At 59.3% G+C, this 14,950-nt stretch overlaps 1 protein-coding gene across 9 annotated transcripts in view; it reads right to left on the bottom strand.

The window, feature by feature from the left end:
- Positions 1 to 323: 323 nt before the first annotated feature.
- LOC134908800 (uridine-cytidine kinase-like 1) overlaps positions 324 to 14,950 on the bottom strand; it is a 157,410-nt gene continuing 142,783 nt past the window's right edge. For 2 of the 9 annotated variants that reach the window (XM_063914924.1, XM_063914923.1), the window contains exon 15: positions 324 to 3,280. In XM_063914924.1, the coding sequence (XP_063770994.1) occupies positions 3,216 to 3,280 (65 nt within the window). In that variant the 3' untranslated portion in view covers positions 324 to 3,215. The remainder of the gene's footprint in view (positions 3,281 to 14,950) is intronic. The other 7 variants (XR_010175794.1, XR_010175795.1, XR_010175796.1 and 4 more) reach the window with 7 other exon arrangements.

Genomic DNA, 14,950 nt, shown 5'->3' with positions numbered 1-14,950 from the left:
CACTGTTACTGTATCACCGGAGACCTGTCCCCGTCACATTGTTACTGTATCCCCGGAGACCTGTCCCCATCACACTGTTACCGTTTCCCTGGAGACCTGTCCCCGTCACACTGTTACCGTATCGCCGGAGACCTGTCCCCGTCACACTGTTACTGTATCCCCGGAGACCTGTCCCCGTCACACTGTTACTGTATCCCCGGAGACCTGTCCCCGTCACACTGTTACTGTATCCCCGGAGACCTGTCCCCGTCACACTGTTACTGTATCCCCGGAGACCTGTCCCCGTCACACTGTTACTGTATCCCCGGAGACCTGTCCCCGTCACACTGTTACTGTATCCCCGGAGACCTGTCCCCGTCACACTGTTACTGTATCCCCGGAGACCTGTCCCCGTCACACTGTTACTGTATCGCCAGAGACCTGTCCCCGTCACACTGTTACTGTATCCCCGGAGACCTGTCCCCGTCACATTGTTACTATATCCCCGGAGACCTGTCCCCGTCACACTGTTACTGTATTACTGGAGACCTGTCCCCGTCACACTGTTACTGTATCCCCGGAGACCTGTCCCCGTCACACTGTTACTGTATCACCGGAGACCTGTCCCCGTCACACTGTTACTGTATCGCCAGAGACCTGTCCCCGTCACACTGTTACTGTATCGCCAGAGACCTGTCCCCGTCACACTGTTACTGTATCGCCAGAGACCTGTCCCCGTCACACTGTTACCGATTCCCCGGAGACCTGTCCCCGTCATATTGTTACTGTATCGCCAGAGACCTGTCCCCGTCACACTGTTACCGTTTCCCTGGAGACCTGTCCCCGTCACACTGTTACTGTATCACCGGAGACCTGTCCCCGTCATATTGTTACTGTATCCCCGGAGACCTGTCCCCGTCATATTGTTACTGTATCGCCAGAGACCTGTCCCCGTCACACTGTTACTGTATCCCCGGAGACCTGTCCCAGTCACACTGTTACTGTATCCCCGGAGACCTGTCCCCGTCACACTGTTACTGTATCCCCGGAGACCTGTCCCAGTCACACTGTTACTGTATCCCCGGAGACCTGTCCCAGTCACACTGTTACTGTATCCCCGGAGACCTGTCCCAGTCACACTGTTACTGTATCCCCGGAGACCTGTCCCCGTCACATTGTTACTGTATCCCGGGAGACCTGTCCCCGTCACACTGTTACTGTATCCCCGGAGACCTGTCCCCGTCACACTGTTACTATATCCCCGGAGACCTGTCCCGTCACACCGTTACTGTATCCCCGGAGACCTGTCCCCGTCACACTGTTACTGTATCACTGTCCCCGTCACACTGTTACTGTATCCCCGGAGATCTGTCCCCGTCACACCGTTACTGTATCACTGTCCCCGTCACACTGTCACTGTATCACTGTCCCCGTCACAATGTCACTGTATCACTGTCCCCGTCACAATGTCACTGTATCACTGTCCCCGTCACACTGTTACTGTATCCCCGGAGACCTGTCCCCGTCACACTGTTACTGTATCCCCGGAGACCTGTCCCCGTCACACTGTTACTGTATCCTCGAAGACCTGTCCCCGTCACACTGTTACTGTATCACTGTCCCCGTCACACTGTTACTGTATCCCCGGAGACCTGTTCCCGTCACACTGTTACTGTATCCCCGGAGACCTGTTCCCGTCACACTGTTACTGTATCCCCGGAGGCCTGTCCCCGTCACACTGTTACTGTATCCTCGAAGACCTGTCCCCGTCACACTGTTACTGTATCACTGTCCCCGTCACACTGTTACTGTATCCCCGGAGACCTGTCCCCGTCACACTGTTACTGTATCCCCGGAGACCTGTCCCCGTCACACTGTTACTGTATCCCCGGAGACCTGTCCCAGTCACACTGTTACTGTATCCCCGGAGACCTGTCCCAGTCACACTGTTACTGTATCCCCGGAGACCTGTCCCCGTCACATTGTTACTGTATCCCGGGAGACCTGTCCCCGTCACACTGTTACTGTATCCCCGGAGACCTGTCCCCGTCACACTGTTACTGTATCACTGTCCCCGTCACACTGTTACTGTATCCCCGGAGACCTGTCCCCATCACACTGTTACTGTATCCCCGGAGGCCTGTCCCCGTCACACTGTTACTGTATCCCCGGAGACCTGTCCCCGTCACACTGTTACTGTATCCTCGAAGACCTGTCCCCGTCACACTGTTACTGTATCACTGTCCCCGTCACACTGTTACTGTATCCCCGGAGACCTGTTCCCGTCACACTGTTACTGTATCCCCGGAGACCTGTTCCCGTCACACTGTTACTGTATCCCCGGAGGCCTGTCCCCGTCACACTGTTACTGTATCCTCGAAGACCTGTCCCCGTCACACTGTTACTGTATCACTGTCCCCGTCACACTGTTACTGTATCCCCGGAGACCTGTCCCCGTCACACTGTTACTGTATCCCCGGAGACCTGTCCCCGTCACACTGTTACTGTATCACTGTCCCCGTCACACTGTTACTGTATCCCCGGAGACCTGTCCCCGTCACACTGTTACTGTATCCCCGGAGACCTGTCCCCGTCACACTGTTACTGTATCACTGTCCCCGTCACACTGTTACTGTATCCCCGGAGACCTGTCCCCGTCACACTGTTACTGTATCCTCGAAGACCTGTCCCCGTCACACTGTTACTGTATCACTGTCCCCGTCACACTGTTACTGTATCCCCGGAGACCTGTTCCCGTCACACTGTTACTGTATCCCCGGAGACCTGTCCCCGTCACACTGTTACTGTATCCCCGGAGGCCTGTCCCGTCACACTGTTACTGTATCCCTGGAGACCTGTCCCCGTCACACTGTTACTGTATCCCCGGAGGCCTGTCCCGTCACACTGTTACTGTATCCCTGGAGACCTGTCCCCGTCACACTGTTACTGTATCCCCGGAGACCTGTCCCCGTCACACTGTTACTGTATCGCCAGGTGCCCGATGTTTGGAGGGAGTAGTTCCATGTAGAATAGAGAGTTCCATGTAGAATAGAGAGTTCCATGTAGAATAGAGCGTTCCATGTAGAATAGAGAGAAACCAGATATATAACGGAGGTTTCCGGGTCACTAATTCAGCTCCAGCTTCAAGATTTCCAGGAGTTATCCGAGTGATAAATATGGAGGCAGAGTTCTCCCCTCACCCGCAGGGTAACGGGTAACTACAGTACATGGCACGGCTAGTAGTCCATGCTGCACCAGTCAGAGGGAGCGTCAGTGCCAAAGAAACGATCCCCAAAATTACCTGCAGAGAGAAAGTATCAGGTCAGAGATATAACGTAATGCACAGAGCACCTCACCCGCTGCTCATATCACCCTGCCCCTCCCACTGCAGGGTCACACACTGCTCACATCACCCTGTTACTCCCACTGCAGGGTCACCCACTGCGCACATCACCCTGTCCCTCCCACTGCAGAGTCAACACACTGTTCACATCACCCTGTCCCTCCCACAGCAGGGTCACACACTGCGCGCATCACCCTGTCCCTCCCACTGCAGGAGTGAGGGTGTACAGGTCGGGAGGAGGGATTAGAGGGCAGGAGTGAGGGTGTACAGGTCGGGAGGAGGGATTAGAGGGCAGGAGTGAGGGTGTACAGGTCGGGAGGAGGGGATTAGAGGGCAGGAGTGAGGGTGTACAGGTCGGGAGGAGGGGATTAGAGGGCAGGAGTGAGGGTGTACAGGTCGGGAGGAGGGGATTAGAGGGCAGGAGTGAGGGTGTACAGGTCGGGAGGGAGGGATTAGAGGGCAGGAGTGAGGGTGTACAGGTCGGGAGGAGGGATTAGAGGGCAGGAGTGAGGGTGTACAGGTCGGTCGGGAGGAGGGATTAGAGGGCAGGAGTGAGGGTGTACAGGTCGGTCGGGAGGGATTAGAGGGCAGGAGTGAGGGTGTACAGGTCGGGAGGAGGGATTAGAGGGCAGGAGTGAGGGTGTACAGGTCGGGAGGAGGGATTAGAGGGCAGGAGTGAGGGTGTACAGGTCGGGAGGAGGGATTAGAGGGCAGGAGTGAGGGTGTACAGGTCGGTCGGGAGGGATTAGAGGGCAGGAGTGAGGGTGTACAGGTCGGGAGGAGGGATTAGAGGGCAGGAGTGAGGGTGTACAGGTCGGGAGGAGGGATTAGAGGGCAGGAGTGAGGGTGTACAGGTCGGGAGGAGGGATTAGAGGGCAGGAGTGAGGGTGTACAGGTCGGGAGGAGGGATTAGAGGGCAGGAGTGAGGGTGTACAGGTCGGGAGGAGGGATTAGAGGGCAGGAGTGAGGGTGTACAGGTTGGGAGGAGGGATTAGAGGGCAGGAGTGAGGGTGTACAGGTCGGGAGGGAAGGGATTAGAGGGCAGGAGTGAGGGTGTACAGGTCGGGAGGAGGGATTAGAGGGCAGGAGTGAGGGTGTACAGGTCGGGAGGGAGGGGATGGGAGGGAGGGGATTGGAGGGCAGGAGTGAGGGTGTACAGGTCGGGAGGGATTAGAGGGCAGGAGTGAGGGTGTACAGGTCGGGAGGGATTAGAGGGCAGGAGTGAGGGTGTACAGGTCGGGAGGGATTAGAGGGCAGGAGTGAGGGTGTACAGGTCGGGAGGAGGGATTAGAGGGCAGGAGTGAGGGTGTACAGGTCGGGAGGGATTAGAGGGCAGGAGTGAGGGTGTACAGGTCGGGAGGGATTAGAGGGCAGGAGTGAGGGTGTACAGGTCGGGAGGAGGGGTTTAGAGGGCAGGAGTGAGGGTGTACAGGTCCGGAGGAGGGATTAGAGGGCAGGAGTGAGGGTGTACAGGTCGGGAGGAGGGATTAGAGGGCAGGAGTGAGGGTGTACAGGTCGGGAGGAGGGATTAGAGGGCAGGAGTGAGGGTGTACAGGTCGGGAGGGAGGGATTAGAGGGTAGGAGTGAGGGTGTACAGGTCGGGAGGGAGGGATTAGAGGGTAGGAGTGAGGGTGTACAGGTCGGGAGGAGGGATTAGAGGGCAGGAGTGAGGGTGTACAGGTCGGGAGGAGGGATTAGAGGGCAGGAGTGAGGGTGTACAGGTCGGGAGGAGGGATTAGAGGGCAGGAGTGAGGGTGTACAGGTCGGGAGGAGGGGATAGAGGGCAGGAGTGAGGGTGTACAGGTCGGGAGGAGGGATTAGAGGGCAGGAGTGAGGGTGTACAGGTCGGGAGGAGGGATTAGAGGGCAGGAGTGAGGGTGTACAGGTCGGGAGGAGGGGATAGAGGGCAGGAGTGAGGGTGTACAGGTCGGGAGGGAGGGGATGGGAGGGAGGGGATTGGGGGGCAGGAGTGAGGGTGTACAGGTCGGGAGGGATTAGAGGGCAGGAGTGAGGGTGTACAGGTCGGGAGGGAGGGATTAGAGGGTAGGAGTGAGGGTGTACAGGTCGGGAGGAGGGATTAGAGGGCAGGAGTGAGGGTGTACAGGTCGGGAGGAGGGATTAGAGGGCAGGAGTGAGGGTGTACAGGTCGGGAGGAGGGATTAGAGGGCAGGAGTGAGGGTGTACAGGTCGGGAGGAGGGGATAGAGGGCAGGAGTGAGGGTGTACAGGTCGGGAGGAGGGGTTAGAGGGCAGAAGAGAGGGTGTACAGGTCGGGAGGGAAGGATTAGAGGGCAGGAGTGAGGGTGTACAGGTCGGGAGGGAAGGATTAGAGGGCAGGAGTGAGGGTGTACAGGTCGGGAGGAGGGATTAGAGGGCAGGAGTGAGGGTGTACAGGTCGGGAGGAGGGATTAGAGGGCAGGAGTGAGAGTGTACAGGTCGGGAGGAGGGGTTTAGAGGGCAGGAGTGAGGGTGTACAGGTCGGGAGGGAGGGATTAGAGTGCAGGAGTGAGGGTGTACAGGTCGGGAGGAGGTATTAGAGGGCAGGAGTGAGGGTGTACAGGTCGGGAGGAGGGATTAGAGGGCAGGAGTGAGGGTGTAAAGGTCGGGAGGAGGGATTTAGAGGGCAGGAGTGAGGGTGTACAGGTCGAGAGGGAGGGATTAGAGGGCAGGAGTGAGGGTGTACAGGTCGGGAGGAGGGATTAGAGGGCAGGAGTGAGGGTGTACAGGTCGGAAGGAGGGATTAGAGGGCAGGAGTGAGGGTGTACATGTCGGGAGGGAGGGATTAGAGGGCAGGAGTGAGGGTGTACAGGCCGGGAGGGATTAGAGGGCAGGAGTGAGGGTGTACATGTCTGGAGGAGGGATTAGAGGGCAGGAGTGAGGGTGTACAGGTCGGGAGGGAGGGGATTAGAGGGCAGGAGTGAGGGTGTACAGGTCGGGAGGAGGGATTAGAGGGCAGGAGTGAGGGTGTACAGGTCGGGAGGGAGGGGATTGGAGGGCAGGAGTGAGGGTGTACAGCTCGGGAGGGATTAGAGGGCAGGAGTGAGGGTGTACAGGTCGGGAGGGATTAGAGGGTAGGAGTGAGGGTGTACAGGTCGGGAGGGAGGGGATTGGAGGGCAGGAGTGAGGGTGTACAGCTCGGGAGGGATTAGAGGGCAGGAGTGAGGGTGTACAGGTCGGGAGGGAGGGGATTGGAGGGCAGGAGTGAGGGTGTACAGCTCGGGAGGGATTAGAGGGCAGGAGTGAGGGTGTACAGGTCGGGAGGGATTAGAAGGCAGGAGTGAGGGTGTACAGGTCGGGAGGGATTAGAGGGCAGGAGTGAGGGTGTACAGGTCGGGAGGAGGGATTAGAGGGCAGGAGTGAGGGTGTACAGGTCGGGAGGGATTAGAGGGCAGGAGTGAGGGTGTACAGGTCGGGAGGGATTAGAGGGCAGGAGTGAGGGTGTACAGGTCGGGAGGAGGGGTTTAGAGGGCAGGAGTGAGGGTGTACAGGTCGGGAGGGATTAGAGGGCAGGAGTGAGGGTGTACAGGTCGGGAGGGATTAGAGGGCAGGAGTGAGGGTGTACAGGTCGGGAGGGATTAGAGGGTAGGAGTGAGGGTGTACAGGTCGGGAGGAGGGATTAGAGGGCAGGAGTGAGGGTGTACAGGTCGGGAGGAGGGATTAGAGGGCAGGAGTGAGGGTGTACAGGTCGGGAGGAGGGGTTAGAGGGCAGGAGTGAGGGTGTACAGGTCGGGAGGAGGGGTTAGAGGGCATTAGAGAGGGTGTACAGGTCGGGAGGGAAGGATTAGAGGGCAGGAGTGAGGGTGTACAGGTCGGGAGGAGGGATTAGAGGGCAGGAGTGAGGGTGTACAGGTCGGGAGGAGGGATTAGAGGGCAGGAGTGAGGGTGTACAGGTAGGGAGGAGGGTTTAGAGGGCAGGAGTGAGGGTGTACAGGTCGGGAGGGAGGGATTAGAGGGCAGGAGTGAGGGTGTACAGGTCGGGAGGAGGGATTAGAGGGCAGGAGTGAGGGTGTACAGGTCGGGAGGAGGGATTAGAGGGCAGGAGTGAGGGTGTACAGGTCGGGAGGAGGGGTTTAGAGGGCAGGAGTGAGGGTGTACAGGTCGAGAGGGAGGGATTAGAGGGCAGGAGTGAGGGTGTACAGGTCAGGAGGAAGGGATTAGAGGACAGGAGTGAAGGTGTACAGGTCGGGAGGAGGGATTAGAGGGCAGGAGTGAAGGTGTACAGGTCGGGAGGAGGGATTAGAGGGCAGGAGTGAGGGTGTACAGGTCGGGAGGGATTAGAGGGCAGGAGTGAGGGTGTACAGGTAGGGGGGATTAGAGGGCAGGAGTGAGGATGTACAGGTCGGGAGGGAGGGGATTAGAGGGCAGAAGTGAGGGTGTACAGGTCGGGAGGAGGGATTAGAGGGCAGGAGTGAGGGTGTACAGGTCGGGAGGAGGGGATTAGAGGGCAGGAGTGAGGGTGTACAGGTCGGGAGGAGGGATTAGAGGGCAGGAGTGAGGGTGTACAGGTCGGGAGGAGGTATTAGAGGGCAGGAGAGAGGGTGTACAGGTCGGAAGGGAGGGATTAGAGGGCAGGAGTGAGGGTGTACAGGTCGGGAGGAGGGGATTAGAGGGCAGGAGTGAGGGTGTACAGGTCGGGAGGAGGGATTAGAGGGCAGGAGTGAGGGTGTACAGGTCGGGAGGAGGGATTAGAGGGCAGGAGTGAGGGTGTACAGGTCGGGAGGCAAGGATTAGAGGGCAGGAGAGAGGGTGTACAGGTCGGGAGGGAGGGATTAGAGGGCAGGAGTGAGGGTGTACAGGTCGGGAGGAGGGATTAGAGGGCAGGAGTGAGGGTGTATAGGTCGGGAGGGATTAGAGGGCAGGAGTGAGGGTGTACAGGTCGGGAGGGAGGGATTAGAGGGCAGGAGTGAGGGTGTACAGGCCGGGAGGGATTAGAGGGCAGGAGTGAAGGTGTACATGTCTGGAGGAGGGATTAGAGGGCAGGAGTGAGGGTGTACATGTCGGGAGGAGGGATTAGAGGGCAGGAGTGAGGGTGTACAGGTCGGGAGGAGGGATTAAAGGGCAGGAGTGAGGGTGTACAGGTCGGGAGGGAGGGGATTAGAGGGCAGGAGTGAGGGTGTACAGGTCGGGAGGGATTAGAGGGCAGGAGTGAGGGTGTACAGGTTGGGAGGGATTAGAGGGCAGGAGTGAGGGTGTACAGGTTGGGAGGGGTTAGAGGGCAGGAGTGAGGGTGTACAGGTCGGGAGGGAGGGGATTAGAGGGCAGGAGTGAGGGTGTACAGGTCGGAAGGGAGGGATTAGAGGGCAGGAATGAGGGTGTACAGGTCGGGAGGAGGGGATTAGAGGGCAGGAGTGAGGGTGTAAAGGTCGGGAGGAGGGATTAGAGGGCAGGAGTGAGGGTGTACAGGTCGGGAGGAGGGGTTTAGAGGGCAGGAGTGAGGGTGTACAGGTCGGGAGGGAGGGATAAGAGGGCAGGAGTGAAGGTGTACAGGTCGGGAGGAGGGATTAGAGGGCAGGAGTGAAGGTGTACAGGTCGGGAGGAGGGGATTAGAGGGCAGGAGTGAGGGTGTACAGGTCGGGAGGGAGGGATTAGAGGGCAGGAGTGAGGGTGTATAGGTTGGGAGGGATTAGAGGGCAGGAGAGAGGGTGTACAGGTCGGGAGGGGATTAGAGGGCCGGAGTGAGGGTGTACAGGTCGGGAGGAGGGATTAGAGGGCAGGAGTGAGGGTGTACAGGTCGGGAGGAGGGGTTAGAGGGCAGGAGAGAGGGTGTACAGGTCGGGAGGAGGGGTTAGAGGGCAGGAGTGAGGGTGTACATGTCGGGAGGGATTAGAGGGCAGGAGTGAGGGTGTACAGGTCGGGAGGGATTAGAGGGCAGGAGAGAGGGTGTACAGGTCGGGAGGAGGGGATTAGAGGGCAGGAGTGAGGGTGTACAGGTCGGGAGGAGGGATTAGAGGGCAGGAGTGAGGGTGTACAGGTCGGGAGGAGGGATTAGAGGGCAGGAGTGAGGGTGTACAGGTCGGGAGGAGGGGTTAGAGGGCAGGAGAGAGGGTGTACAGGTCGGAAGGGAGGGATTAGAGGGCAGGAGTGAGGGTGTACAGGTCGGGAGGAGGGGATTAGAGGGCAGGAGTGAGGGTGTACAGGTCGGGAGGAGGGATTAGAGGGCAGGAGTGAGGGTGTACAGGTCGGGAGGAGGGGTAGAGGGCAGGAGTGAGGGTGTACAGGTCGGGAGGAGGGGTTAGAGGGCAGGAGTGAGGGTGTACATGTCGGGAGGGATTAGAGGGCAGGAGTGAGGGTGTACAGGTCGGGAGGGATTAGAGGGCAGGAGTGAGGGTGTACAGGTCGGGAGGAGGGATTAGAGGGCAGGAGTGAGGGTGTACATGTCGGGAGGGATTAGAGGGCAGGAGTGAGGGTGTACATGTCGGGAAGGAGGGGATTAGAGGGCAGGAGTGAGGGTGTACAGGTCGGGAGGGAGGTATTAGAGGGCAGGAGTGAGGGTGTACTGGTCGGGAGGGATTAGAGGGCAGGAGTGAGGGTGTACATGTCGGGAAGGAGGGGATTAGAGGGCAGGAGTGAGGGTGTACAGGTCGGGAGGGAGGGATTAGAGGGCAGGATTTAGGGTGTACAGGTCGGGAGGGAGGGGATTAGAGGGCAGGACTGAGGGTGTACAGGTCGGGAGGGATTAGAGGGCAGGAGTGAGGGTGTACAGGTCGGGAGGGAGGGGATTAGAGGGCAGGAGTGAAGGTGTACAGGTCGGGAGGGATTAGAGGGCAGGAGTGAGGGTGTATAGGCCGGTCGGGAGGGAGGGATTAGAGGGCAGGAGCGAGGGTGTACAGGCCGGGAGGGGTTTAGAGGGCAGTAGTGAGTGTGTACATGTCGGGAGGGAGGGGATTAGAGGGCAGGAGTGAGGATGTACAGGTCGGGAGGGAGGGGATTAGAGGGCAGGAGTGAGGGTGTACAGGTCGGGAGGGAGGGGATTAGAGGGCAGGAGTGATGGTGTACAGGTCGGGATGGAGGGATTAGAGGGCAGGAGTGAGGGTGTACAGGTCGGGAGAAAGGATTAGAGGGCAGGAGTGAGGGTGTACAGGTCCGGAGGGAGGGGATTAGAGGGCAGGAGTGAGGGTGTACAGGTCGGGAGGGATTAGAGGGCAGGAGTGAGGGTGTACAGGTCGGGAGGGATTAGAGGGCAGGAGTGAGGGTGTACAGGTCGGGAGGGATTAGAGGGCAGGAGTGAGGGTGTACAGGTCCGGAGGGAGGGGATTAGAGGGCAGGAGTGAGGGTGTACAGGTCGGGAGGGATTAGAGGGCAGGAGTGAGGGTGTACAGGTCGGGAGGGATTAGAGGGCAGGAGTGAGGGTGTACAGGTCGGGAGGGATTAGAGGGCAGGAGTGAGGGTGTACAGGTCGGGAGGGATTAGAGGGCAGGAGTGAGGGTGTACAGTTCGGGAGGAGGGATTAGAGGGCAGGAGTGAGGGTGTACAGGTCGGGAGGAGGGGTTAGAGGGCAGGAGAGAGGGTGTACAGGTCGGAAGGGAGGGATTAGAGGGCAGGAGTGAGGGTGTACAGGTCGGGAGGAGGGGATTAGAGGGCAGGAGTGAGGGTGTACAGGTCGGGAGGGATTAGAGGGCAGGAGTGAGGGTGTACAGGTCGGGAGGAATAAGAGGGCAGGAGTGAGGGTGTACATGTCGGGAGGGATTAGAGGGCAGGAGTGAGGGTGTACAGGTCGGGAGGGATTAGAGGGCAGGAGTGAGGGTGTACAGGTCGGGAGGAGGGGATTAGAGGGCAGGAGTGAGGATGTACAGGTTGGGAGGAGGGATTAGAGGGCAGGAGTGAGGGTGTACAGGTTGGGAGGAGGGGATTAGAGGGCAGGAGTGAGGGTGTACAGGTCGGGAGGGATTAGAGGGCAGGAGTGAGGGTGTACAGGTCGGGAGGGGATTAGAGGGCCGGAGTGAGGGTGTACAGGTCGGGAGGAGGGATTAGAGGGCAGGAGTGAGGGTGTACAGGTCGGGAGGAGGGGATTAGAGGGCAGGAGTGAGGGTGTACAGGTCGGGAGGAGGGGATTAGAGGGCAGGAGTGAGGGTGTACAGGTCGGGAGGGGATTAGAGGGCCGGAGTGAGGGTGTACAGGTCGGGAGGAGGGATTAGAGGGCAGGAGTGAGGGTGTACAGGTCGGGAGGAATAAGAGGGCAGGAGTGAGGGTGTACATGTCGGGAGGGATTAGAGGGCAGGAGTGAGGGTGTACAGGTCGGGAGGGATTAGAGGGCAGGAGTGAGGGTGTACAGGTCGGGAGGAGGGGATTAGAGGGCAGGAGTGAGGGTGTACAGGTCGGGAGGGATTAGAGAGCAGGAGTGAGGGTGTACAGGTCGGGAGGAGGGGATTAGAGGGCAGGAGTGAGGGTGTACAGGTCGGGAGGGATTAGAGGGCAGGAGTGAGGGTGTACAGGTCGGGAGGAATTAGAGGGCAGGAGTGAGGGTGTACATGTCGGGAGGGATTAGAGGGCAGGAGTGAGGGTGTACAGGTCGGGAGGGATTAGAGGGCAGGAGTGAGGGTATACAGGTCGGGAGGGATTAGAGGGCCGGAATGAGGGTGTACAGGTCGGGAGGGAGGGATTAGAGGGCAGGAGTGAGGGTGTACAGGTCGGGAGGGGATTAGAGGGCAGGAGTGAGGGTGTACAGGTCGGGAGGGAGGGATTAGAGGGCAGGAGTGAGGGTGTACAGGTCGGGAGGGAGGGATTAGAGGGCAGGAGTGAGGGTGTACAGGTCGGGAGGGATTAGAGGGCAGGAGTGAGGGTGTACAGGTCGGGAGGGATTAGAGGGCAGGAGTGAGGGTGTACAGGTCGGGAGGGGATTAGAGGGCAGGAGTGAGGGTGTACAGGTCGGGAGGGATTAGAGGGCAGGAGTGAGGGTGTACATGTCGGGAAGGAGGGGATTAGAGGGCAGGAGTGAGGCTGTACAGGTCGGGAGGAGGGATTAGAGGGCAGGAGTGAGGGTGTACAGGTCGGGAGGGAGGGGATTAGAGGGCAGGAGTAAGGGTGTACAGGGAGGGAGGGAGGGATTAGAGGGCAGGAGTGAGGGTGTACAGGTCGGGAGGGAGGGATGGATTAGAGGGCAGGAGTGAGGGTGTACAGGTCGGGAGGGAGGGGTTTAGAGGGCAGGAGTGAGAGTGTACAGGTCAGGAGGGAGGGGATTAGAGGGCAGGAGTGAGGGTGTACAGGTCGGGAGGGATTAGAGGGCAGGAGTGAGGGTGTATAGGGAGGGAGGGATTAGAGGGCAGGAGTGAGGGTGTACAGGTCGGGAGGAGGGATTAGAGGGCAGGAGTGAGGGTGTACAGGTCGGGAGGGATTAGAGAGCAGGAGTGAGGGTGTACAGGTCGGGAGGAGGGGATTAGAGGGCAGGAGTGAGGGTGTACAGGTCGGGAGGGATTAGAGGGCAGGAGTGAGGGTGTACAGGTCGGGAGGAATTAGAGGGCAGGAGTGAGGGTGTACATGTCGGGAGGGATTAGAGGGCAGGAGTGAGGGTGTACAGGTCGGGAGGAGGGGTAGAGGGCAGGAGTGAGGGTGTACAGGTCGGGAGGAGGGGTTAGAGGGCAGGAGTGAGGGTGTACATGTCGGGAGGGATTAGAGGGCAGGAGTGAGGGTGTACAGGTCGGGAGGGATTAGAGGGCAGGAGTGAGGGTGTACAGGTCGGGAGGAGGGATTAGAGGGCAGGAGTGAGGGTGTACATGTCGGGAGGGATTAGAGGGCAGGAGTGAGGGTGTACATGTCGGGAAGGAGGGGATTAGAGGGCAGGAGTGAGGGTGTACAGGTCGGGAGGGAGGTATTAGAGGGCAGGAGTGAGGGTGTACTGGTCGGGAGGGATTAGAGGGCAGGAGTGAGGGTGTACATGTCGGGAAGGAGGGGATTAGAGGGCAGGAGTGAGGGTGTACAGGTCGGGAGGGAGGGATTAGAGGGCAGGATTTAGGGTGTACAGGTCGGGAGGGAGGGGATTAGAGGGCAGGACTGAGGGTGTACAGGTCGGGAGGGATTAGAGGGCAGGAGTGAGGGTGTACAGGTCGGGAGGGAGGGGATTAGAGGGCAGGAGTGAAGGTGTACAGGTCGGGAGGGATTAGAGGGCAGGAGTGAGGGTGTATAGGCCGGTCGGGAGGGAGGGATTAGAGGGCAGGAGCGAGGGTGTACAGGCCGGGAGGGGTTTAGAGGGCAGTAGTGAGTGTGTACATGTCGGGAGGGAGGGGATTAGAGGGCAGGAGTGAGGATGTACAGGTCGGGAGGGAGGGGATTAGAGGGCAGGAGTGAGGGTGTACAGGTCGGGAGGGAGGGGATTAGAGGGCAGGAGTGATGGTGTACAGGTCGGGATGGAGGGATTAGAGGGCAGGAGTGAGGGTGTACAGGTCGGGAGAAAGGATTAGAGGGCAGGAGTGAGGGTGTACAGGTCCGGAGGGAGGGGATTAGAGGGCAGGAGTGAGGGATTACAGGTCGGGAGGGATTAGAGGGCAGGAGTGAGGGTGTACAGGTCGGGAGGGATTAGAGGGCAGGAGTGAGGGTGTACAGGTCGGGAGGGATTAGAGGGCAGGAGTGAGGGTGTACAGGTCCGGAGGGAGGGGATTAGAGGGCATGAGTGAGGGTGTACAGGTCGGGAGGGATTAGAGGGCAGGAGTGAGGGTGTACAGGTCGGGAGGGATTAGAGGGCAGGAGTGAGGGTGTACAGGTCGGGAGGGATTAGAGGGCAGGAGTGAGGGTGTACAGGTCGGGAGGGATTAGAGGGCAGGAGTGAGGGTGTACAGTTCGGGAGGAGGGATTAGAGGGCAGGAGTGAGGGTGTACAGGTCGGGAGGAGGGGTTAGAGGGCAGGAGAGAGGGTGTACAGGTCGGAAGGGAGGGATTAGAGGGCAGGAGTGAGGGTGTACAGGTCGGGAGGAGGGGATTAGAGGGCAGGATTGAGGGTGTACAGGTCGGGAGGGATTAGAGGGCAGGAGTGAGGGTGTACAGGTCGGGAGGAATAAGAGGGCAGGAGTGAGGGTGTACATGTCGGGAGGGATTAGAGGGCAGGAGTGAGGGTGTACAGGTCGGGAGGGATTAGAGGGCAGGAGTGAGGGTGTACAGGTCGGGAGGAGGGGATTAGAGGGCAGGAGTGAGGATGTACAGGTTGGGAGGAGGGATTAGAGGGCAGGAGTGAGGGTGTACAGGTTGGGAGGAGGGGATTAGAGGGCAGGAGTGAGGGTGTACAGGTCGGGAGGGATTAGAGGGCAGGAGTGAGGGTGTACAGGTCGGGAGGGGATTAGAGGGCCGGAGTGAGGGTGTACAGGTCGGGAGGAGGGATTAGAGGGCAGGAGTGAGGGTGTACAGGTCGGGAGGAGGGGATTAGAGGGCAGGAGTGAGGGTGTACAGGTCGGGAGGAGGGGATTAGAGGGCAGGAGTGAGGGTGTACAGGTCGGGAGGGGATTAGAGGGCCGGAGTGAGGGTGTACAGGTCGGGAGGAGGGATTAGAGGGCAGGAGTGAGGGTGTACAGGTCGGGAGGAATAAGAGGGCAGGAGTGAGGGTGTACATGTCGGGAGGGATTAGAGGGCAGGAGTGAGGGTGTACAGGTCGGGAGGGATTAGAGGGCAGGAGGGAGGGTGTACAGGTCGGGAGGAGGGGATTAGAG

The sequence above is a fragment of the Pseudophryne corroboree genome, chromosome 4 (assembly GCF_028390025.1).
Source record: "Pseudophryne corroboree isolate aPseCor3 chromosome 4, aPseCor3.hap2, whole genome shotgun sequence".
NCBI classification, from domain to species: Eukaryota; Metazoa; Chordata; class Amphibia; order Anura; family Myobatrachidae; genus Pseudophryne; species Pseudophryne corroboree.
This window is presented reverse-complemented; position numbering and strand designations above follow the sequence as displayed.